General features: G+C 43.2%; 1 protein-coding gene across 5 annotated transcripts; it reads right to left on the bottom strand.

The window, feature by feature from the left end:
* Nucleotides 1–222: 222 nt before the first annotated feature.
* On the bottom strand, nucleotides 223–22,349 carry dennd4c (DENN/MADD domain containing 4C). 5 transcript variants are annotated; one of them, XM_071518839.1, is made up of 32 exons: nucleotides 22,104–22,349; nucleotides 21,910–21,979; nucleotides 19,395–19,564; nucleotides 19,054–19,295; nucleotides 18,752–18,818; nucleotides 18,588–18,646; nucleotides 17,361–17,505; nucleotides 16,637–16,812; nucleotides 16,337–16,437; nucleotides 15,897–16,115; nucleotides 15,125–15,270; nucleotides 14,872–14,910; nucleotides 14,270–14,400; nucleotides 13,736–13,868; nucleotides 12,649–12,855; nucleotides 12,444–12,572; nucleotides 11,998–12,145; nucleotides 11,557–11,706; nucleotides 11,269–11,391; nucleotides 10,940–11,077; nucleotides 9,360–10,465; nucleotides 8,812–9,007; nucleotides 8,546–8,643; nucleotides 8,271–8,446; nucleotides 7,674–7,841; nucleotides 7,261–7,453; nucleotides 4,898–5,008; nucleotides 4,612–4,749; nucleotides 4,245–4,362; nucleotides 3,193–3,349; nucleotides 2,920–2,984; nucleotides 223–2,508 (listed from the first exon to the last, which is right to left on the bottom strand). In XM_071518839.1, the coding sequence occupies exons 1-32, from the start codon at nucleotides 22,104–22,106 to the stop codon at nucleotides 2,372–2,374; spliced, it is 5,259 nt and encodes a 1,752-aa protein (XP_071374940.1). In that variant the 5' UTR covers nucleotides 22,107–22,349; the 3' UTR covers nucleotides 223–2,371. The 5 variants fall into 5 exon arrangements, with proteins under 5 accessions (XP_071374940.1, XP_071374939.1, XP_071374936.1 ...); XM_071518838.1 differs by having other exon boundaries at nucleotides 2,924–2,984; nucleotides 22,104–22,218; XM_071518835.1 differs by having other exon boundaries at nucleotides 9,360–10,459; nucleotides 22,104–22,218.
* Nucleotides 22,350–26,043: the final 3,694 nt, after the last annotated feature.

Here is a 26,043-nt window from a genome sequence, read left to right as displayed (position 1 = left end):
ATATCTTCTAAAAGAATATGAATGTGATAAGTAACAAGAGTAAAAAGAGTAACAAGAGTAAGGAAGTGAAACATACTGATGTAGCTCACTATGTGTGTTTTTCTAATGGCTCGACATCCTCTGTGTTCAATACTGCAGATTTTCAAATTTGAGTCCAAATCCTCATCAATATAGTGACACATTTAAAAAAAACAAACAACAAACTGACACGGTTTAGTTTTCAATCAGGTCAAACCTCATTTATTGCAGCGCAATTATTGTGTGTAGACATTCAAATCCATTCCACAGGACGGTAAGAGATTTTAAACCATTGGTAAAGAACAGTCTTTTCTGTACATCCTCTGGCTGGGTGCACCTTCACCACTCTGCCACAACGAGATCACATTTACAAAGTCAGCACATGGTGGAATCCCTTAAGATACATGGGGGGTTAGTCATAAAAGTAACAATTACTACACTGTCCGCAATCCAAATTTCATCATGGCAATAATACAAAAATAAATAATTGACAAATTCCTTTGAAATGAGGATTTTTCTTTTGGAGAGAAAACAATATTGTTAATGGTCTGAGGTGCTCTGACTGAACGAAGAGCCTGCGAGGCGGAGCACTAAATCCCCACCCTGGGTTAAGGTCAGGTCTTAATCTATGCAGTGCAAATTGAAAATTTTACAATAACATTATAGTATCTGTACAAGTCAGCTTCACTCTCCCAAATCCACAATAGGACCATCTACACCCATTTCGCACCAATTCAATGTGGAACTGGGAAAACTGTTGCAGCACTTCTGTTTCTCCTCTCAGTTTCAGCATTTACTGGAATGTCATCTTGACAGATTCTCTCTTCCTTGACACAGTATCAGCAGTATGAAAAAGCCCTTTGCCGTATGTGCCATATAAAGGTCTAACTGTTACCACTGCAAATATTCAAAATTAATGAAGAGAGGCATTATACACTACTTTGTGTAAACCTTAAAAGCTATCTTGTCAGCAAATAATATGCCCAATTAAAAAACCCTTGCTGGTTTAACTGTCCAAGGGATCGTTGCTTCTATGCTGCAACACGACTATACTGTATTAGAGTCAGTGAATAAGGAATAACCCAAGCACATGTGAGATACAATTCTAATCTATCATAACAGTAAGGCATATTATCTGAGCAAGTACAGTATGTTACTGTTAAAAAATGCAGATATTAAAAACATGAGTTGGACTGACTACTGCCATCTCTGAGGCTCTGCACCAAGCTGCTGTTTCTTTCCCTGCAAGAGAACTCGTGTCTTGCTTTAAGGCATGGGAATGGAGAATTTTGTTTGTGAAGGCTGCTTTTCAGTAGTTTGGCATGCCATTTCATTTCACTTCCAATTGATGGATTCATTATGACCCCCCCCCCCCACACCACCTTCAAATAGTTGGTTTAAACATATGTGGTGGACTCTTGACTGTAGGGAACAATCGTTCTTTAAGACCCGTTTTGAGTGCAGGGCATCTGGAATGTTCTGAAATTAATTTGACTGATTGTCCGTGGCCTCAGTCCTCTCCCATTTACATGAGTAGCCAACACATATTTACACAGAGACAGAGAAACCTACTCTGAGCCTGTACATTTGCACTGAAACAAACGCTCACATTAACAAGACATTCATTGTTAAGACTTGGATCGGTAGAAATAGTCAAGGCATCAAGACTTCTTGCCTCAAAAAATATAGGCAACCCTGGTTTCAGATTTTCCCCCAAGTAGAAAAATATGTACAAAAAGACAGATGGACTTGAGTTACTGTTTCAGAAAGTGCAAAAAGGAACAGTTGGAGTCTGTACACGGTCCGCTACTCAATCGACTCAGACTGATCTAATCTGGGGATAGTTAGAACAGATTAAGCAATGTGGGCAAAAGGCTAGCGCAAAACTACTCGAGACTGGGCAGTGACTGCATGATTACACACACATACACACACGTTCACACACACACACCTACACCTTAGGGACAGCCAACACATTCTGTACAGCTGATAATCATTCTATACACCATCTGTAAGGAAACACACCCCAACTAGTCCCAAAAGATTCACTTGCAGCTTTCCAAGCAATTCACAGAGTCCCAGTTACAGGTATCTGCTTGGAAAACCTATGAAAAGCAGAATAAGGCTGTAAAAAAAAAAGCAGACAAAAGGCTTCTTCAAGACAAGGGGAAGAAGTACCATCTTTGGGCAATTCGAGGTGCTCAAATACAAAAGCTATTTCTCCCTCACACCCCGGCCCGCGATCTTATCCTCGTCCCTCCCCTCCCATCTGGCCATCCTCTTGTCTCTCGCACCTGACTCGCCAACATCTGCGTCTCTCCCGCAGGGGGCGACGGGGGTCAGATGACGGGGGTCAGATGACGGGGGCTCCGAAGCATTTAAGGCACCACTGGACGCTGGTGGTGGGTGGGCGGTCGATGCGGTTCATAGACTTGAGTTGCTCGGGGCTCAGCTCGTCATAAGCCAGGCGGTACTCTCTGTCGAAGGCCTCTGCAGACACACAGGGATGGAAGGAACGCTCACAAAGTCACGACAGGGAGTACACATCAGGGTGTCTTCAAGTTTCAAGTTAAATTTAAGACTTTTTTAAGACCTTTTAAATACCAGTTAGAATGAAATATGAGACCAATTTCACAACTGAAAAAACAAAAAACACATCAAGAATGAAGGTGATTCTGCTGACTTCTTACTATAAAAACAATGTGCCACCACATTTTTTCAAAGAGTTTAAGAATTGAAAATGCTATATTCAATGGTACTCAAGACCATTTAAGGCATTGCATTTAGATCATCTAATTTAAGGCAATTTCAGACTTTTTCACAACCTGCAGACTCCCATGTTCTCACATTATTTAATTGGTTTTCCCTTTAGAACACTTCACTGGAGAGACATTTACTCACCCACGTCAATGTTCTCCCGTCCCAAGGCCACCAGTGAGAGAAACAATATTTCTCTATAGATACTCCTGAGAGAAATAGGGAGTACAAAAATGAGAGGAAAAATGTTGTCATTGATGCTGCAAGAGCTTTGAGGAAGTGTAACGCTGGCTAAAATATACTATAAAAATAATACTGGCAACACTTAACAGCAGACAGAAGATAAAGAGATACTGTATTTAATGCCAATAAAGCTCATTTGAATTTAATTGAATTGAGAAGAAGAAGAGGGCTGACCTTTGCCGTTTGACCCCGTCTGGTCGTCGTTTGGCCTCTCGGATCAGCAGGTTGATGGGCCCGTAGACGTCGTTGGTCTGGATGTTGCGGACAATTGTGTTGAGGAGGGTACGCGTCTCCTGGTGGTCTGTTGGAGCCAGCGTCCCCCTCTTCTCCACTAGTAAACACACACACCATCAGAATGCTTAGCGTCCTGCAGCAACAGTCTAGAAGCCCTGATGCCAAAAGCACAACCACCTTTTAGTCTTGAATTGAACAAATACAGCGATGGACTGAATCAATCGGCAGTGGAAATTCCCTTGCCTTGAGTTTTTGCCAATTTAAATAACCTTGATATTTGGTCATTTTAATCCATTGAACCTATTGCAAAACACTGCAGATGGCCTTGAAAAAACCTGTAAACCCTAAAAAAGTCCATTATAGTATATGCATTTAGCTTCATTGAGATCAAATGGACATTCAACACAGCATCCAGCTGCGACCTCTGTTGGCCAAAAGCAACATTGCAACCAAGGTGGAGAATAATATTTTAGGAGCATCACATCATGAGTGAAGTTAATTGTAACAATTTAAGCTAACCTTGAAGCCATAATATCAGCATATCCTGTCTGAAACATTGGTATTTAGCTTTATTACCAAGTAATACCACAAATCACTTCCTTCATGCTGTTGCAAACCATGACTTTCACACTGCCTTCCTTCCTGCTGCATTACTACAAGTAAGCTGATATGAATTTGACTTTTCAAACATAATGCTAAGTTAACCGAGTTTATTTACCTCTGCTTATTAAACAGAAATGGCAGATAGAAGGAAGAAAGTTATTTATTCAGGTATTTAGGTGAGCCAACCACTATGACTAACACAGGAGGATGGCCTTCTTTCTTTCATGCTGTCTTCTATTGGTCCAGCACCTGCCTTGAAGGTTTTTGGATGTGCGCGACTACTTCACAGTATTCAACACAGGACAGGACAATACAGCATTGCCCAACCCTTATAGGGAAGTAAGAGGTCTGCTATGTGTGTCTATGTGTGTGTGTGTGTGTGTACTCACGCAAGGTTCTCCAGAGCAGGTAGAGGGGATCCCCTAGGTCCTGGTGCAGGTTGATGTTGTCCCACAGGAGCTGGATGTACACCTGCTTACTGTCCTGGGACAGCGAAGTCAGGGGCAGCTGCAAGGATGAACAAACACACAGCTTTTTCACATTACGGCCAATATGATGACCGTACAGCTTTTATTCTAACAAGCCACAAATGCAAAACATAGGACATCATCTTACAATCCAAAGTAATTCAATCAAAGCATTTGGGGAAGAATATGAGGCCTATATGACCAAGAGAGCAAAACGAAGGGGAAAGAGGAAGATTAAGTGAGAAAGAAAGAATGTTTAAGAATATTAGTGAGAGAATGTGTCTCCAACCTGGACTCCGTTGTTACAGTGTTCAGAGGTAAAGATGAGACCAGGCAGGTGACTGGGCAGGTCCAGGCGGCGGAAATACCACACCAGGTTCCAGAAGATGATGGGGTGCTGGCTAAGGAACTTGTGGGTGTAGATCACCTGGTAGGACACATTACAGCAGTTGGGCTTACAATGGCTTGAGACGTTGGGAGTAGTAATTTCTCAGGATTTCATGTTACGTGTGGTAGTCATGTGCTAACAGACCATGGAATTACAAAGTAATGGTATATGTACGTGTGTTTATTACCTGATCTCCTTCGTTCTCTAGTAGGGTCTCCAGCTCCTTTCGCAGCACCAAAGGGCTGAGATAGGGCACAGACACAGGCTTGGGGTTTGGCCGTTTCGCTCCCATGCCGTCCTGACACACACAGAGAGAATTTAAATATGCTGTACATGTAATTCCATCATCCTAGTCTGGATAAAATCTCTAAACTCCTCGTAAAATGGCTCAAGGATACCAAAGGGGAATTATAATGTATTGATGTCCAAGTTCAGAATCCACCCCAACTATCTGTGACCCAACCCACACCTATCACACTAGTTATTTAAACTGACCCTAACTGGACCTGACTGAAATATATATACAGTGGGGGAAATAAGTATTTGGCAGCTTAAAAATTTGCAAGTTCACCCATTTAAAAAAATGAGAGAGGTTTGTAATTTTCATCATAGGTACACATCAAGTGTGAGAGACAGAATGTGAAAAAAAAATACCAGGAAATCACATTGTATGATTTTTAAACAATTTATTTGTGAAAATGGGGGTGAAAGAAGTATTTGGCAGCCAGCAAAAGTTACTTTTAATACTTTGTAATGTAGCCTTTGCTTGCAATGACAGAGGTCAAACGGTTCCTGTAGCTCTTGACGAGGTCTACACACAGTTTAGTTGGTATTTTGGCCCACTCCTCTACACAGATCTTCTCTAGAGCTCTAATGTTTGAGGCCTGTCGCTTGGCAACACGGAGTTTCAACTCTCTCCATAGGTTTTCTATTGGGTTGAGGTCTGGAGACTGGCTAGGCCACTCCAGAACCTTGATATGCCTTTTACGGAGCCACTCTTTGGTTTTCTTGGCTGTGTGCTTTGGATCGTTATCATGCTGGAAGACCCAGCCACGTCTCATCTTTAATTCTCTGACTGAGGGAAGGAGGTTTTTGTCCAAAATGTCACAATACATGGCCCCATTCATCTTGCCATTGATACGGACCAGTCTGCCTGTCCCTTTTGCAGAAAAGCATCCCCAAAACAAGATGTTTCCACCCCCATGTTTCACAGTAGGTATGGTGTTCTTGGGATGCAACTCAGCATTCTTCTTCCTCCACACCCGGCGAGTGGTGTTTAAGCCAAAAAGTTCAATTTTGGTCTCATCTGACCACATCACATTCTCCCAATCCTCCTCTGTATCATCCAAATGTGTTTTAGCAAATTTCAGACGGGCCTTAACATGATTTTTGTTTAGTAGGGGAACCTTGCGGGCAATGCAGGATTTCACCTGATGACGACGTAGTGTGTTAGTTATTGTCCTCTTTGTGACGGTGGTCCCAGCTGTCTTCAAATCATTTACCAGTTCCTGCCGTGTAGTTCTGGGCTGATTACTCACTGTTCTCAGGATCATTTGAACCCCACGAGGTGAGATATTGGATGGAGCTCCACTCCGAGGGAGATTTTCAGTGATGTTATACCTCTTCCATTTTCGAATAATGCATCCAACTGTTGATCTTTTTTCACAAAGTTGTTTACTAATGTCAGTTTGACTCATCCCAGCTTTGTGAAGTTGTACAATTTTGTCCCTGGTGTCTTTGGGAAGCTCTCTGGTCTTGGTCATGGTGAAGACTGGAGCCTGGCTGTTTAAAGGTGTGTCAGGTGTCTCTTATGCCTCTAAACAGTTCAGACAGGTGCCATTCATACTGTTAACGAGCGGAGGCCAGAATAACTTCTTAAAGAGCAAGTGACTGGTCTGTGAAGGACAAAAGAGTTGTTTGTTTTCTAGCTGCCAAATACTTCTTTCCCCCCCATTTTCACAAATAAATTGTTTAAAAATCATACAATGTGATTTCCTGGTATTTTTTTTCACATTCTGTCTCTCACACTTGATGTGTACCTATGATGAAAATTACAAACCTCTCTCATTTTTTTAAATGGGTGAACTTGCAAATTTTTAAGCTGCCAAATACTTATTTCCCCCACTGTATATATATATATATATATTTTTTTTTATTTATTTATTTTTTTTGTCAGTTTTTTGTCTGTGAAATTCAACCCAGACTCAACAAACCTAAATATCTTACGAATTGACCTAAAATCATCCCACAGGAACTGTGGATTGGCCTGCAGACAACTAGTGCTGAGACAGTACCCAGCTGTCACATTATTGTGACACAAGGGCATTGTCACATTGACAGTGCATCAGTCAATAACTAGGGATTGGACGATATGCTTATCTCACGATTCGATACACGATATATTGAATTTCGATATATTGTCCCATCCCTATCAATAACAGCAAATTATTACAACATGACAACTGTAGCACTACTAACACATTGCAAGCACAGCCTTGTCTGCATTGTTTAAGAGTGTTGGGGTTATTTTGGACACCAGGGGGCACTCACCGACACCTCATGCAGGCTGCAGGGCAGGCTGGTGGTAGAGACACCATGTCCAGGTCTTGACTCCAGGCTCTGCAGCGGGCCGCCCACACTGTTGCTGCGCGTCAGTGATGTCCCGCTGCATCGCTGCTGCTTCCCTGCTGCCTGGTGCTCCAGCAGACCCAGGGGGTCCGACTGCACTGGCTCTGGAACCAGACTGGCAACACAAGGCAAAGACAACTGAGGAGGAGGTGGTGCTGGAAGAAACTGGGCAGGTATTCAGCATGCTTCTTGGAGTAAGAATGCTAATTTATTGTAAATGACCAGATCATCCTGGCCACTGCATTTCACACTCATGGTGAAACTGATTCTAGACACAGCCCATCAAGCTGTAACCTTGCATATAACCGTTTCATGTGAATTTGTTTTGGGTATACCTCTTATGTGTAGCAGGACGGTTATCCAGGCTCTCACTAGGTTCCTCTTCAGATGATTGTGGGAAAGTGATAAGGTCCGGTGTCTTAGTCTCAGCTGAGCTGCTGGCTATAGGCTGGGTATTAGTGCTGTGGATACTGTCTCCTGAGGCACTGGGCTTCATATAGAACCTGACAGGGAAAAGGACAGGCTATACTGAACAGCATCTGTCAGCACTGTTTCCCTTAACCATCTACTACAAGTGCTGCAATGTACAATATTTACAGAGCTTTATATTATATAGTATGGTTATAATATCTACTATGACCTGGCATGCAATATATCTTTAAAAAACATAAAGGGCAGAACCAGAGCTCCACAAGTAATCTCCCTACTGGGAACCGCAACACTGGAGCAAACCGGTCTTGTGTTTTCAGTTACCCTTGTGTAAATGTTACACTCACTATGACTACACACTAAATTATGACGCTACAATCTATAACAAAAATTTGTTTAATCAAAATCTCAGTTTTACAATTAATCTTTACAACCAATTTTAAAATAAGGACATGGCTTAAAATGATCCGGCCTATTTGAATGCCAAGATGACAGGTCCTTACCCACTGGTGGTGCGCAAGTCATGGAACTCTATGTGCAATAAGGGAAGGAAGGCTGTGCGGCAGAAAGGGCAGTTGGTGTTAAGGTTGGAGTCGTCGGCCGTCCAGCCCGCCATGATCTCCTCATCGTACACCAGAGCCTCGCAGGAGCGGCACTGAGAGCAACTGGACATCAGCACCTAGCAGCAGAGAGATGTGTGTAGCTAGTTACATATATGTACATGTCGCTGTGCAAGCATAGCAGAAAGAAAGTGTGTGTTTGTGTATGTATGTCGGACCTCCAGTGCACAGTTTTGATAGATGCTGGAGGAGGAAGCGTGGTGTGAGGAGCCTTGCTCAGAGTCGGGACCCCTGCCTGCTCGCCCTGGAGTCGGATCTAGAGATGGAGACAAAAACAAACATGTACACTTGATATAACTGATCTACTCGGAGCTATACAGAAAGGAACTCACTAGGCCATTCTCCTCTCTACCTTTTCCCTCATATCTTTGGACCTCTCTAAAATAAGAAAAGACTATATGTGTGTGAGAGAGTGAGTGCTTACGTGTCTGGTGGGTCCCTCGTCCCGTGTCACTGCTGCCACTGCTGCTGCCCAGGCTGGTACAACTGTGGTTTAGGCCGTTGGCCACCAAACTTGGGATGGCCCCTCTGTCAGTGGAACCATCAGCTACATCATGTGCGGCCAGCATGTTTTCATCCAGACGGGCTGGGAAGCCACCACCACCCTGAGCTAATTCATCCTGCAGAATAAAGACAAACAGGAGGTTTGTTTTCCATCTTGAATGGAATTCACAGATAAAAATGCCCCATTTGCTCCAAATCTTTCCATAATTCTGAATATTTTCAACCCAGACATTATTTTCCCAGTTTTTGCCATCATGCCGATTGATTCCGATCAAACTTTCAGCGGTTACTTCATTGTAGAGTTATATGTACCTCTCAGTTTGCAGCGCTGCCCTCCGATGCAATCCGACTGGGCCAATGTAAACTCAAACAGTGGAACCCAAAAAGTACCAGAATCAAGCGATGGCAAAACTAGGAAAATAAGGCCCAGGTTGAAAATGACTGGCATTATCCTTGAAGGACACTCACCTCGTCATCTGAGTAGGCGTAAGCTGAAGCCACTGCCCCCCATACTTTGCTGGCTACATTAGCTGCCTGCTTCATGCTCGACTTCAGCACATCCATTTTAGGCCCTGAGAGCAGGGCGTCCATCTTGATGCCTGAAAAGGTGTTAATGACCGAGCCTAACGAGCCCCCCTGGGAGGACTTGACCAGAGCTGTCAGAGAGGACGACCTGGGACCTGGACTAGCTGTGGTGCTGGCTGGGGTCTTGGTCTTCACAGCAAAAGTCTTGGAGCGAGTAACAGTGTTGGGGCTGCGTTTGGGTGTGTCGCCTGGGGAGCCAGATGGAGTTTTGACAGGAGGCACAGGGAGGCTGGACCTCCGCTCCAGGGTCTGCTTTACCGGAGGGGCGTCAGTGGAGTCTACCTGGCCCTGCTGGAGCTCCATGCTAGAGGACTTGGCACCCAGAGGGCTGCGCAGGCTCATGTACATTTCGATCTCCTCTGCCAGGTTGCGGGAAACCACGACGGGCAGGGAGCGCGGTGGCTCCTGGCTGGTAACAGAGGCAGATTCCTCATTCTCTGAGACCAACAGGGAAAGGGGGTCGGCACCCACCTCCACGTCCGCCCTCTCCAGGGTCACCCCCCGCACCCCAGCCTCCTCCTCCTCTTGTGTTTCAGTGTGCGTCTTGTCTAGCTCCTCCCTTTCTACCTCAGTCCCCTCCGGCTCATCATTAAGTCCCGTCCCTTCTTCCAGAGTAGGTGTGTTTGTTCCAGGACCCTCTTCCTCTGGCAGTTTCCCCAATATCAAGCCCTGTTCATCTTCGGGCTCCTCCTCCAGGTCTTTGAAAAGTGCTTTGGACACACTGTTTGGGGGTGGGCTTGTGCTGACGGAGAGTGCTGCAGCCAGGATGCGGGCATCGGCACCCATTTGGCTGGCCATGTGGTCCACGCCTTTCTCCAAGAGCATGCCAGCACGGCTTTCAGCACTGAAGCTACAGCTGCGTTCGGCAAACGATTTCTGCCGCTGTTGCTGCGACTGGGTGCCTGCATCTGCACATGCTAGCGAGGCATCTTCCTCAGGGAGAGACACATCTTCACTCTTGCTGCGCAGCCTGAACAGCTTCCCTGTACCTGGGGCAGAGGTAGAGACAAAGTCAGAGTTGTCCCTTTTAATTTGGGATAGGAACAATTAAACTGCTAGGTTAATAAGGTGATGTAACAGTTGACAGTAAAAGGGCATCCCACCCTTCTACTGTCAACTAAATTTCAGCTACATACAGAGCTGCCCAAACAAACCACTACATTTCCTTTGCTTATCAATAAGTAAATGGGTCACTCACATTTAATTTTTATTAATCTTAGTGGAAAACAAAAAGGATCAATCCATCACCTGTGCTGTACATTTTTTCTATTCTATGTTTTTGGCAAACAAAGCAATAGAGCTGCCAGTTATGTATTTCTATTTTCAGACTAAAGAGTCATATACATAGTTTCAAGATTAATGAAATTAGTCAAAATTCCCATCCCAAATTCTAATGCCACCTCCCTCCAGGACATCAAAACGATTGCTTAGTTAAACCTGACAGCCTAGTCTCTTCCCCTCACCCGTTTCCCTGGCAGCGTCGAAGCTCCCTGTGGACAGGGACAGCTTCACAATACTGGGGACAGGTAGGAGCACATCAACAGGGCTGGGGGGCTCCGCTACTGCTACTGCACTGTCCACTGAGCCAGCCATGTCCCCACCTGCAAACACAGATAGACAGGCACACACGCTAACATCAAAGTACAAAAAGGAAATGGTGCTTCCAGTCAGGAATTACACACACACATCTTTGAATATACAGCTAAAACTAAATATAATCCTGATGCCACATGCAGCACATGATAATGGCAGAGTGAATTATAATTTAGTATTTTGCACTCCTTTGCAGTACCATTGCGCTGTGCTTTGGCCTTACTGCTTTCTTCTATGGAAAGGAGCACAGCTGCATGTGAAGAGTCTGGCAGGTCCTGATGTAACTCATCCTTGGAGCCGTAGCCTTGGTCAGACTGCCCTCCTGTGGATCACACATACCATGCTGTATTGATAAATCTTGGTAGCAAATAGCTTTCAGTTTGATAATATTTTTTTCAAAAGATGACGTGGTTCAATGTATGCTTAGGGCAAACGGCTAGGGGAAATGGTCAGACATGCTAAGCCAGTAGTTTTGGGGAATCAGTACCTGTACTGCAGTGGTTGTTTGCTGAGTCTCCCATGACGAGGCTGCGGGCAAAGAGCGTGTGTTCCTCACCATTGACTTCACTCGAGCTGTCAGCACTCCCATGACTCAGACGGTCACCATCGCTGACTGCTGACCCACCTGTTGATGCAGCTAAAGAGAAACAGAAAGAGAGAGAAAAAAAAGTGAGAAATGGAAAGGGAACTGGCATGAGATCTCACATGACATTGCTGAACTCAAGTGGATGTTGAACCTCAAGTCTAACTGTAAAAAAATGCACATCTGCTACACCCAAACGTCTCCAACTCCCATTATTTACACACTTGCTAAATGGTTAATTTCACTGTTCTATAATAATAATAAGAGGAATAATAATAATAATAATCAATTCAGCATAAAGTGATGTCTCCCTTTGTGCAGCCTTATCATATATTCCATTCTCACCTGTGCCAGTAATAGTGGGTCCTTTAGTCGAAGGTGTGCGGTCCAGAGCCTGCTTGAATTGGGCCACTCCACGAAGCACATTACGCAGCTTAGTCCACATAAAGAGGCCACTGCGGTTACGGCTGGGCCATGGGCTCTCTAGGACGGCCTGGAGAAGGAGCAGAATGAAGGGTGAGGAAATAAGCAGAGAGTAAGCCTCCAAATTGTTGCTGTTGTTGCCGTAGGTGCTTTTATTGTTGGTGTAAAGGTTTAAAAATCCAGCAGATCACAATGACAAAAATGTTTGGTTTCTACTAGTGGTCCTTTGAGCTTTGTTAATGGTAATTACTAATCTGTTGGTACCTCTTTGCAAGCCGGGGATATATTTTGGCTATGTAAAGGCATTAGGTTTATATATTACCTTGTAGTATACACAGAGAGGCTATGTAAATGTTTAGTTAGATTACCTTGTTGTAGTATCCGTATGTGATGGCGTTGGGATGTACCCCAGCTTTCTTCATCTCAACCAGGACACGCACAGCCATGACAGGCAGACCCCACACACCACACAGCTGCATCACCACTCTGTAACACACCTGAGCCAGAGGGAGGATGTCAGCACTAATACATGAAAAACACAAAATCTCTCATCTTGCACAAATGTGACTGTACCTCGTCCAGCACCTCCACCTCGGCGGTCCTCATCTTAAGGAGGATGTTGTACGCCTGCTGCATGGCACGGCTCTTAGACTTGGCCAAACGCACGCCCGCCGGCAGGCAGATGAACCACAGGCTGTAGCAGTGACTGAACAGACACCGGGCCCACAGTGTCGGGTTGGAGTAGAAACGCTTGGCCATCTTGTATGCTAGCTTGATCTCCTGCCGGACCAAACACATTCTGTCAGTTACATTTAAAGCATTTTGCAGCAAGACAGGAGCAAGACCAGAAGAGAGACCAGAAGAGTCGAGGAGGTCAGGAGGATGAAGAAGAGAGGACAAGTCAGGTTAATTTTTCACACAGGTTGTCACACAATTGTAACTGACCTAGTGCCCAACAGCATGCTCTGATTTTTTTCTACTACATATGTATAAGGCTCTATATGTGTGCTTGTGTGTGTCTAGGCAAAAGGACTAATTCGATTAGTTTGTGTAAATTGTCTGATGGCCAAAATGTATTGATCTGGTTGTAGTGTGTGAAGAAGTTTGCATTCAAATGTTTTATTTTAAGTAAAAAAAAGTTTTTTTGGCCATCTCAACGATGGCACATGAAACTTGCTTCTAAGTGGAGCAAAATGACTAAACAAAGAAATCATCCTGAAGGGAATGTTATTCTAGTCATTCAACTGTCCCTTCCAGCAACATGCTCCAATGAAGGCTTTTCTTCCTCCCCTATCTCCATCCAAAATAAACCAGCTCTTGCCCAACACACGCACAGTTCCTTTGAACTCGTCTGCACCCTGTGTGTTACACAAACCATTAGAGCAGGGCTATTCTGCACTTGGCCCGAAGCTCAAAGACAGTGTTCCTTGTAAATAAGTGTTCTGTAAATAAGTTACTGGAGAATAGTGACAGATTAGAAGTCCAATGTGCCATCCTAAAGTGAAAGAATGGCTCATCAAAGCATACACAGTAACGACTATATATTCTACAGTCTGTGTGACGGACAGTCACGTTTTGCTGAAATCCAAATGTAGGAGAAAACGTCAAGTAACAGGGCATCACTAGTACCTCTGCTGAGTGTGATTGTGTGTGTGTGTACCTGCTTAGTCCTCTTAGCCAGTAGTGCGGGGCTGCTGGACAGACTGGCCCCTGCTGCTCTGGTGCTGAGTGCTGGCCTCAACTCCCTGGGACGGTCAAACAGCTCCATCCGCAGCCGGGGGAAACTCTTATAGCTGGAGGGAGAAAGATAGGATTGTTGCAAGATGAGGTGAGCGCTAAGACCATTTATTGTGGAGAATATTAAAATGCACTGACCACAAAAATGCATTCAAAATACTTGTCCAGATCAAAATGAATCAGCAACTAGTTATCAGATTGCGGTCATGCATTCTAAAAGGGAACAACTTGGGCAGAGGAACAACAGTAACTATGGCGATGTGACAGGTAACATGTTTGGAAGTTGGATAGATACAGAAACTTCCTCACAGCAACTCAAAGTGAGGGAGGGCCAAAGGAAAGAATTGCAAGTCAAACATTATACCTCAGTACAGGACAACCATTTGGTTGGTGAGGGACCATTAGAGTATAACTGCACACTGCATGGAGTTTTCTTGTCTTAGAACAGAAGACTGACCTGTATCGGGAAGGGGGTTCAGGTCCGTCCTCAGCCGGAGGTTCAGGAGGCATGACGAAGACGGTGTGCTCACTCTTCTGGGACTCGTCCAGCTCCATCAGCCTCGTGTCCTCGGACGACTCTCCTTCAACCTGCAGTGAGGATCATATCAAGAGCCTTACAGTTTCTGAAAACTGCACTCCGAGAACTGAGTCATCGACTTTACAAAGACCACACTCATGCATGCATGTACTGTGCAGGCCGTGTCCTGTCTGGTGCTGCGGCAGAAAGACACACAGCCACACAGCCACGCACATATGACAATCCCTTACACTTTAAAAGTTAAGGGATTTCATAAGCGAATCTGATTAACCAATGAAACATGCTTATCTGATTGATGATTATTGTTGCCGATTAGGATTTGAGGAAAGAAGAAAGGCAGGAAAGACAGATGGATCTCGTCTCAGAAGTAAAATGGTAACTCTTCCTACAAAGTCTCGCAAAACAAGTTCATGCCACTTGTTGAACTGAGGGAAAAAAGATTTAGCCATTCCCTATTGATGGTAGTCACAAACACTACAAAACAAGGTGCTAGGAAATCTGATTACGATGTGGGCGATTACCTTGGTGCCCTTGTCGGCGCCTTTATCAGAGGGAAAAAGCTGCAAGAAGGGGAAAGAGAGCAAAAGGAACAGATTGAATCAGAGGAAATTTGGGCTTCCTTAGTCTCCCAGAGGATGAATGTTCATTTTGCCAATAAAACAACATCAAACAAAGGCTCTTTCATGGAAGGAAAGCAGTGGTAAAAAAAACAACAAAAAATCAACCTAAAAAAACAATGTGTGTATATCGGATTGCTGCTGGGTTGGTAATCACCTTCTCGATGCAGTCGTCAAAGAAGGCCAGACCTGTATCCTTGTCACTGACAAAGGTGCACTCCTCAATGAAACGGATGAAGATCTGGGTCTTGGTGAGCTGGGAGTAGAACTTCTGGTGGGCGCGGTCCCTACTTTTTAGAAATCCTGGGGGAGGACATAGACAGGTCGAGATGTCATTTCTCTAGCCAAATTGAAATTCAAATGTTGCTGTTTAAGATGAGCAAAAATTCAAAACAGTGAATTCTTTATTTTAGCAATTCTTTATTATCTATTCCTGTGTGGAATCTTCTGAAAATCTTTTGAGGTAATGTGTAGCTGCTTGAAAAAGTGTCAAAAGATCAATTTCCCCCCCCCCCCTCACTAGTTCTGTATCCTATATTGACTTGTGAACCTAAATGAGGGTGTAATCCATTTCCAAGAAACATGCATTAGTGGACTCAATTTATAGCCAATAACAAAGGTGATTGATTTCTGAAAACACTTTGGTTGAAATGGTCTTTCAAATAGAAATGCCAATAAAAATTAGCATTAGATGAAGCAATTTGAATAAAGTCTGTGAATTATGCATGAGTTGTGTAGTCAGGAAATGGATGGACAACAACCCATAAACAAATCCAAGGTCCATTACATCATCCATAAACAAAAACATGACCTACACATCGATCTCTGTGTCTTTACACATCAATCCCCATGACTTTCAAGACACTAAACCCAATTTTCCCCAGGTTTCCATCCATTTGGAAAGTCAGCTGTCAATCACCGACATTTACCTTGCAGGTCATAGAGGGAGTCTGCGGCTGTGGCCTTCTCGGACGGCGCCTGGGTGATGGGTTTGAGGTAGACGCGGTAGCCCTTCAGGATGGTGGCCATGAAGCGGAGGAAGGCCTCCTGGATCTCCATCTCCAAGGCTGTCATCTTCTTGTGCCAGGTGAAGTCCGCCTCGATGGGGGTCATCTCCACCGCCAAGCCCTCCTGCGCTGTTCGACGCACTGAAAGTCAAACCAAATTAAACCATTTAATTAGATTCTTAATGTAAAAAGAAAAACATTGCAAATTCTGTATACTTTTTTGCTTAGTGTAGTAATCCATGTGAAAATTATATACGCTAATACTGAATTATCCATTCAATTCAAATTAATTAACTCTACAACTACATTCTCCTAGCATGGTTCGGCTATGATAAAATGAAGAGGAGAGATGCTGTTTGTACTAGTGGCCAGTTGGTGGTGCAGGTTGCTCAGTGAGTTGATCAGGCTCTTGCAGGGCTTCTTTGGGAGGTTTTTCCAGTTGCTATGTCTCTTCTCGTCAGACCTGTAACACACAATACCGAGCAGATAGTTAGCTTCAAGTGATGGTATGGCTGTAAAAACGCTACCTTGTGCTGATGGTTGAATGAATGTCTTGTTGCAATACTTGAGACAGCTGTGGCATTGCTTGAACATATTCAAAAGAAAGTGTAAATATATATAAGCAGGCAGCGAGATGGGTTTAGTATCAAACCAAAGCGTACAGGTAGATAGTGTTGGTGTCTAGGTCCACACACACAACATCTGGCGGGGGGTCGTAAAGGTCAAAGTAGCGGGAATCCACCCCCACGATAAATGGACAGGGAGCGTTGAGGACGCCCGCGAGAGAAAGGGGGCACAGGGGGATGTACGGACACTGCCACTGGAAGGGGAAGATCATCTGGGAAGAGGCAAGAGAGACAAGCAGGATTACCTCAACCAGGCAGTCAGTGCTAAAGGGTTTCAAATTACAACCTCTGGAGGTATAAACATTCAAAGGGCCGTAAATTAAAATGCAAAACAAACATGATTAAAGAATAACATCACATTTTTCACAGAGCATCTGTCTTACAGCTGTTGATACTTCTAGTACTTAAAGCTGCACTAGGATTTTATACCAAAAGATACCAAAGGGAAGAGAGAGGCAAAAGATCATATGTTGGTGAGTCCAGCTTTCTCTTGAACTCATTTGCTGCTGTTTAGGGGACAGTTTTGTATTTCACTCTTAAGTTTCAATTCATCACTTCCTGTGGGTGCAGAAGTGACCATACACCATTTAGGCAACTAGAGTGAATCTATGCAGTCACAATTGAGGGGGTGGGACGTCCTGATAAGATGAGTGTATTGTTAAATAAAAGTCTTGCAGAGTGTTGCTTTAAATTATATCTATCTTCTATTCTATCTATTCTATTTTCCAGTATGACTTGTATGCAGGTGGAGCGTACTCACAGCCACCACGGCCTCGGCCACCCCAGTGAGCACGGCGGGCCGGAGCGAGTGCAGCAGGATCTTGCTCTCCAGCAGGACAAAGTGCAGTAGTGTGGCGCAGTTCTCTGAGCCCAGGTTCATCAGCAGAGTGCCGTAGTCCGCGCCGCTGCCAGGGAGGGAGAGAAGAGAGTTGAAGAGTGGGGGGGCAGATAGACCCACAGGAGGAGGGATGGTGGGAGGAGAGGCAGTGATGGCAGGACTGTCAGGACAGGTGTTGCTTAAAATAATGGACTAAAGGTTTGAAACGGGGTTTGTAACACCAGGGCCACACTTGAGTTAAGTCAGAGGGAAGTGTGGGAACTAGGTAGAAACAAAGGCAAAATTTATTCAAAACCTATTTAAATATTGGCCCAATGTTATGAAAAACCTAGTAGGCTACATGATAATAACAGTAATCTTTATTTGTATAGCACCTTTCAAAACAGAGTTCCAAAGTGCTTTGCAATAAAAGCAACAACAATTCAACAGTAAAACAATCAACCATACAATAAAATAAACAATAAAATACAAAAAAATACTAAAAACCATAAAAGAAAAAAAGTCCTATGTAGAGATACTAATGCCATGTTTAACTTATAACTGATGTTTCTATGGTAGGTAAGACTTGGATCTGTATTAATCCAAATACGCAAATAGCTCTAGACTAGTTCTAAAGTGGTAATTTGAATATGGATCCTTTTGGTTAAGTAAAGAAAATAACACTAGGCCATACCGCAATCAATAGTGTATCCTCCAATACCAAATCATATCAATATTATTTTGACTATGGCAGTTTAATCTTCATAGATTAAACTGAGTAAGTCTGACTTCCAGTGGCTGTTTGCAGTATGAGGATTTGACCTCGGAAAACTGACATGGATGAATGTGTTTTGTGTAAGCCAGCCAGGAAAATGAAATGGATGATTACTTTCATAACGTAGCCATTTCCTCTGGAACAATACACTGGTCTTTTTCTCCTCTCATTTTCCTTAGCCTTTTGCATTCAGACTAAGTAAAATATGCGTTAGTACCCAAAGACAACTTAATTTAGCTCCATTGAAATGGAAATAATGAAACTGTCAAAGTATAAAGAAGAAACTTGCCACATTAAGTGTGAAAAAGTCACAAAGTACAACAAACAAAACAAAGTACCTGACCAGATTTTTGCTACAAATGTGATTGTGCTAAGCAGCGTGAAGCCCATCTTACCTGAGGGGTAAGGGTGTACACACAGGCTGGGAGAGGATCAAGGTGTCATGTGCCGAGAGCTGAAGGAGAAATTTGACAATGTCAATAGGCCATAAGAAAAACAAGCAAAAAACAAAAAGAAACGAACATAACAGTAAACTAGCAATTGGCCAAAAACATCTCACCTGGACCAAGATTCTGGGCCGCTGGGGGGAAGGAAATGACACGTTGTGCATGAAGTGCGAGATGTGCCTATTGGGAGAAATATACAGACATAACTTCATAAATTTGTCCTATTCAAACCCGAAGTCAGATGTCTCCAAAATCCTTTCAAAAATGTGCAGCAGCTAAATATGCAGCAGCTAGGTATTACAGAGTGAGTCAACCTGAAAGGATGTTGTATGCACTCAGTACTGTAGGCCGCTCTGGATAAAAGCGCCCACCAAATGACATATGAAAATATCAATGGTTGTATGTTGCTTCTTACTTTTCAATAGGCAGTGGGTGCGGGCCTGAGACTGAGAGCTTGTAGAGGAACATGAGGAACTTGCGGAAGGACTCAAAGAACGGCCAGCGGGAGAGCAGGCAGATGCATTTGTTGGTGTTGACGGGCCGGTTGGGGATCATCTTCTTCTCCACAGTGGTGAGCAGGCCAAGCTGGATCTTCTGCTTCTCACTCAACAGCTCCACTGGATACGGCTCGTAGAACTGGATGGCTGCCCCATAAACCTAGCACCAGGAATGGACACACACATGGACTCAAATTTACATTTGATTCCCCACAAAACCTTTGGCAATGAAAGCAGACTCTTGGTTGCTGCACCTCACCTTTTCTCCAGATGAGATGGTTAAGACAAAGGTGGAGAAGACAGGTAGAGGGTCACGTGTGTTCGGTGCCCAACACTCAATCTTGGCACCCATGGGCAAACAGAACAGAGGTACAGACTCTGATAGAGGGAAGGACTCATAGTCCTCTTCTGGGTAACGAAAGATGAGGCCTGAAGAGTGAGAGGAAACACTAAAGGTTATACTTACAAACCCTATTGATCACAACAGAAACAATATCAGAGTATGATATAGTAGTGCAGCAATATAAAACAAAATATTTTCTATAGTTTGACAGTCTGTAAGTATGTGATAGTTTGCAGTCCATGAAGTAACAAGGCTGGTTACCATTCTGGCTTGGTTGTCTGGGAGGATAAAAAGAAGATGGAGGCTAGAGAGCTTGATTGGTAGGATAAGATCAATATTTTCAGTCAACATGCTTTCATATTAATCAGATGGTATGCTGAGGTTTTGATTTTCAAGGAAAAACTTTGTTCTGTTCATCAGTGTGTTGTCAACACGACATTCTGACAAGACACACACATTCTTATGTGAACATGCACATACACAAACACGCCTACAGACACATAAATAATGGGTGTGGCAGGAAGTGCTGCTGTCTGAGATGAATAAACAGCCACCTCACAGGAAGAGGGCCTACCAAAGATAAAGGCAGCCTGTGTGTCTGTGTGGGTGTGTGAGTACACACATCCACATTATTAATGTTTATTATATGTGCGTTACACAATGAACCGTTCCAAAGGCCAAGTTGTTAAGAAAGCTTTCAATTGGTGAAAATGTCACACAACAGTTCAGAAATGCCAGCTATGATTAACAATTACAATCTCTGGCATGATCATAGATGCACTTTGAATTTTCATTTACACTGCTTTAGAAAGCTTCAGAAGTCTGACATAAAAACATGACTAGGGCTGATTGCTACAACACACAATGCCACATCATTTCTGAATTGCAACGGTGTATGTGTAACCTTTTATTTGTGCTGAATGAATATCAACATAGGGTACAATGTGATTCACAAAATTTCTACATTACCCTACAAGAATGTAATTGTATTCATCTTTTCATCTGCGCTATGCCTTCTCCCTACAACCTTGCATTCAAACATTTTGCTATAATAGCCTAAGCAACCGAGTTGGACCATTAGATTTTATTCACATATTAATAATAACGCAAAGTGAACGTGCAGAAATTCTGAAAACTTGCATTCTAACTGACTTTGAGTAATAACCGCCCTGTTCACTGGAGTTGCTGGAAAAGTATATTCTATTTTTTGCCTATTAAAATCACTAGTAATATAAATTGTGTATTGTGCATTGGGCTTATATTGTTGTACTGCTATCTACTGTTCTGTCAGTTAGTCACTAGAAAGGCCGCACAGTGTTACAACTGATGTCGGCATCCACAGCAATCCCAATAATCCAATGTACAAAGGAAATAAAACATCATGCTGTAAAACTTTATCTTTGAACTGCAAACAGCCAAGTGTCTGCACTTTTATTTCTAAAATATAACAACATATTCAGGGGGAAATTAAAGGCGTAGCAAAAAGCGCTTGAGTAAATGGTTTGTCTGAAAAAAGTCTGTTCATACTTTTCTGACCAGTAGCTGTCAATATTTGTGTTTGACTGCCATATATTCCACAGAAATAAAGAAGCACAATGTACAGAATACAGTGTGCCTCATCACATTATTGCTCTAAAGATATGCAAGTAATATGTGTGAAATTAGTTTTGATGGCACTTCCTTGATCAATGGAAAAAAATGTGACAGCCATTCAAGTGTTGAATAGTGGTGAGGGAGATGAAGAGACATTCATACCTGGGTACCAACGTCCTGTAGCCTACTGTTCTGGCATAAATGGTGTAATATGGTATGGAGGTATTTTTTAGTTTCATATTCACAAAGTACTACTGAGGACATTTGTGTGAAATGTTTATCTTATTTTATAACTTAAGTTTGCAATGCAAGTTTTAAATAAATTAAGTCCAATCCAATTTAATTTGACTTCAAACTCGGTAATATTGTGGTATACTGTCATTTCTGGAGTAAAATATTGTTGCATCCCTAGCTGACAGACATTCTACGCTAAGGCTGTGTTGCTTCACGAACAGGGAATGCTTTGAGATAATGAGACATTTTGCAGGTTCTGTGGATTTGAATGACAGAAGAAAGATGGCATTCGGCAATGTAATTACTCTTATCAGTAACTGCAGGACACAGGGAAGGAGGGAAGCCATCAATGATGACTCATCAAAGCAACAGAGAAAAAGGGTGATGAATGAAATACTGATAGTGACATTACGTAAGATCAGCCACAAGATGAGGCTGAAAATTATAAAAGGAGAAAATGAGGAAAGAAAGACCAAAAAAGTAATCTGTAGAACCAGTAAGATGCCGAGTGAGATTGAAGATGTCATAACTGTATGAACTAAATATCAAATCTACACTGAAATCAGAAAGCAATCAGAGAACCAGCTCAATTTCACTGACTCACCGGCTTTGTAATTGATGGAATTGGACGCAGATACTGATTTCTTGTAACACAGGAAGACACTGGAGCCCCACTGAAAAGTGTAAAACAAGGTCACACAGACATTACATCTTTGCTCCCTTAGGACTGAGAGCCTTGTAGGTTATGGTAGGTAAAAAATTGCTGACGCTAGCTAACAAAAGAGCAGCCCAACTCACCATGCCACAGTTGAGGTTCTTGTCCACCTTGCAGAAGGTGTGCGGTGGTGTCTCGCCCTTGCTGGTGACGATGACGCAGATGTCAGTCACGGCCAGGGAGTTCTGGGGCTGGACGGGAGGCGCACGGCGGAAGGTGATGAAGATGCGCTGCGAGGTGGCCGAGCTGTTGTTGACATTGGCGCAGCGGCCGTACGGTGTGGCCTGGATGACCTCGCAGCCCTGGATCAGACGCTCCTTGCCCTCATTCAGCACTCTGATAAACACACAAACAAGTAAACATGTTAGACAGCACATTATATCTCTTATAGGAGCACACACAATCCCACTGCGATGCTTGATGGTTCTAATCAGTGGCATACATCTAGAATCAGCACACCAGTTCATTAATATCCACACATGAACATCAGTGCTATTCATGCTTACCTAAATTACAGTTGTAAAACTAAAATTGAAAGTGACACAACTGTGGAACGACCCACAAAGTAATTACAGAACAGCAAAATAAGGTTTGACCTGAAATGACTGTATAACAAGTAGGGCTGCACGATTAATCGTATTAAAATCGCGATCTCGTTTCATACCTCTATGCGATCTCATTCCTTAATGACAACGATTCTGCCGCATGTTCATTATGGACATCCGTTGCATCAAACCAAGCAGTCCTAACAAGTGACAACACTGAGTTCTACCACGTGACGAAATGCGCACATGCAGAGCGGGCAGAAACCGGCAGAAAGGAAAACAACTCCAGAGAGAGACATGACGGAGAACAGTCGACACACATGGGAAAACACTTGTTCAAAGGTTGTGTTCTAAATAAGGGAAAAAGAGAGATGTAAGTTGATTGTTTTTATGAGTTTTTAAGTGTTGGATTCATCAAGCATTTGAATTAGGCTATATTTTTGACAGGCCGACAGCGCTCGTGTTGAGCTCAATTCAATTCAATGCATTGCCACACGGTTATCAATTAAACTACCTAACTCCACTTAAGTTACTTAAATACCACAAGGTAATGATGCTACTTACGTTAACGTTTGTAGGTCAGCAGATTATGAGTTATCAGGTTACTGTTTACATTAGTGATGCGCGGGTCAGGTTTTTCAACCCGCGCCTGCCCGTTCCGACACATCCGAACCCACCCGACCCATTTTCATACACATAAAACAACGACCTGAAACCGATCCGCAACCCAAAAAAAAGATTCAGGAAGGCAGGTAATTTTCCAAAGACTCGTGTAACTAAGGCTATACTTAATGCTATATAAAAAAATGTTTTGCTTAAGAATCGTGAGACAGAATCGTGATCTCAATTCTAAGCAAGAAAATCGAGATTCTCATTTTAACCAGAATCGTGCAGCCCTAATAACAAGCTAAGAGAATGAATCAATGCTGCTTTCCCATGATAAGACGTTCTGTTCCATCGTCAGACAGCAAATACTTTACGATGTATGGGAGAGCAACAATGGACAATAAAAACCTCTTTGACACTGTATCACAATAGAGTGCGCAAGCGCTAGTCGAGACAACCTTGAGAATGATTTCATAAGCCTCACTAACAAAAGGACAGCCACACTGATTACGGCCTAGTTTTGAAGGGACAGGACTTGAGGGAGATTTGTTGCACTGTGTGTTCAGGTCACACAACCTGCAATAGCTCAAGACATGATAACATTATGAGCCTCTAAGAATAGTGAAGATGACATTATGTACAGGAGGGGAGGGGGAGAGAGACAACGACTGAGACAGAGAGTGAGAGAACTCTCTTTGCCCATGCAGCTACCCTTTGAACTGAGGGAAGGAGTGTCAAAATGGTGTGGAAATTGAGATGGCAGATAGCAGGGCAGTGCACAGTGCTGGCAAGGGAATGACTCATGCCCACACATACAAAGCACTCATAGACTGGGCTCTTAATCAAGTGTCTCACAGGGAGTGCTGGTCTGGAATCAGTTTTGCTGTCAGGCATGCCTCTGATTTCTGAGACAAGCTTATGTTGCCAAAAAACGAAAAAATAACATTCTAATGATGTAACAATTTCAAAAAGGTTACAGATTCAAGCTGCAACACAGATATTAAATCCTAATGAGTTTGAAAAAATACCTATGGAACAGAATAAGTTGGGAATTTCTACCTAACACTGAGTGGGTGTTTTCTATTGGTGGGCCTGTGTCTTTCACACATGGGTAAGGAAGGTGTCCACCACAACCTCATAAGTACTGACCTAAAATGGCCTTTGAGGCCAATCTTAACATGTTAGACAGTTAGAGGTCCAGCTCACACAGGACTTAATAGCACCAAAGTTGCTTTCCAAGACTAGTGTACCAATCTTGACTAGGGTGTGTGTGAGAGCATGATTTTTTTCCACTTCAATCCTCTAAAAGCAACCCAATCAATCCAATTCCAGTCACTCCAAGAGAGACGCATATATGGAGATGATAAGTAAGAGCCTGGTTCTCCTGTATTACAGGGAGGGTCAGTCTGTGGTCAGCAGCACTGCCTTTCTCTTCATAGCTCTGGTTTCCCTTTGAGGCTTCTGTGAGTTTTCTCATACACACACACACACACACACACACGCCTATCTCCAACGGGCGATGTGATTCAGACATATTTACCAGCTGACTCATCTAAAATCCCAGACAGCAGAGGGAAGAGATTCTTCCTTTCTCATGGGCATTGTCCATGTTAGTACAAACCATCCAATTTACATTAAATATTATGATTTATGTCAAAATTGGCTGTGTGTTACAATCAGTCAGCAATCAGTGCCTCACTGTATTGTATTTTGTCTTGCATGACTGCAGGGCTTCTATAGCAGCGAGCTCCATGGCCTCCCTTCCCATCTGGACTACACCACAGGGCCAAAAGCTTAGATTTGTGTCCTCTTTAAACTAAGACCAACACATTTATTAATCTTGTGAAGGCAGATATTACAGTCCTGGAACCTTGCACTCTCTGGCAACTGGCACACCATTCATTCTGAAAGAGTGCAGGACAAACCTAAAGAGGCCAAGAGGACAATTGCCAGCAAATTCTCATTTAAGAAACAAAAAAACAAGTCCTAATGGGCACAGTCAGTCGTGAAGCCCTGAGGCCCGGGATAGGAATGTTGGCTTTGCTGACAGCAGAGGTGGCAGAAGGAAGAATGAATGATTTACACACTGCTAGTTTTTCATTCATTCTTTCAGGGGGAGATGACTGGCAGGTGGAAAAGACATCAGCTGATAGGAAAGGAAGACACCAGTGTTGCAGCAGGGCCAAAAATATTTACTGACCTTCTGCCCACCTGCGACATGTCTCTGAAGTTAAACCAAAACGGGGCCATCAGGCAATGCACAAATCCCATAATGCAACCACTAATGTAATTTCTATCAAAACACATTATCAGACCCAATCTGCAATCTAGGCAAAGCTATACCCCTTCTCAATGATGGACCAGATATTCCCATGAATTTTACACTTGGAGTCTCTTGATAATATGTGTGTTTGTAGTGGAAACAGAAAACAAGAGCTTGTGATATGTACTTTGGAATCCGTTATTCAACCTCAGTAAACGTAAAAACCATGATTGATGGACAAACAAGGTCCATCCACCACTGAAAAACATCTGTACAGTAGCTTGACAGCTAGTGGGAATTCCTCAATGTATGTTTGTGTCTATTTTCTCCAACAGCAAGATGTCTGTCAGATGGCTGGATTGTGTAATCTGTTAGAGGAAACACGACTTGACATACGATCTGCTGTTTACGCTCAATGCACTGAGGGCTGCAGCAATTCATGTGCGTTCCCCATAGTTCTACAGTGCAAAACTACATTCAGCAGTAGGCAATCACATTAATGACATTCATAAAATGTGCTCAATCAAACCAAATTCATCGTAGGACACAAGTGGGACATTGGCCAATATGTTGCCATCTACATATTGCAAACCCCATTTCAATGATGTT

The sequence above is a fragment of the Centroberyx affinis genome, unplaced genomic scaffold, assembly GCF_046629955.1.
Source record: "Centroberyx affinis isolate AG114_WGS23_722 - 3 ecotype Tasmania unplaced genomic scaffold, CSIRO-AGI_Caff_v1 ptg000637l_1, whole genome shotgun sequence".
In the NCBI taxonomy this organism is placed as follows: domain Eukaryota; kingdom Metazoa; phylum Chordata; class Actinopteri; order Beryciformes; family Berycidae; genus Centroberyx; species Centroberyx affinis.
The sequence above is the reverse complement of the archived record's forward strand: the minus strand, read 5'-3'. Positions and strand labels throughout refer to the sequence as shown.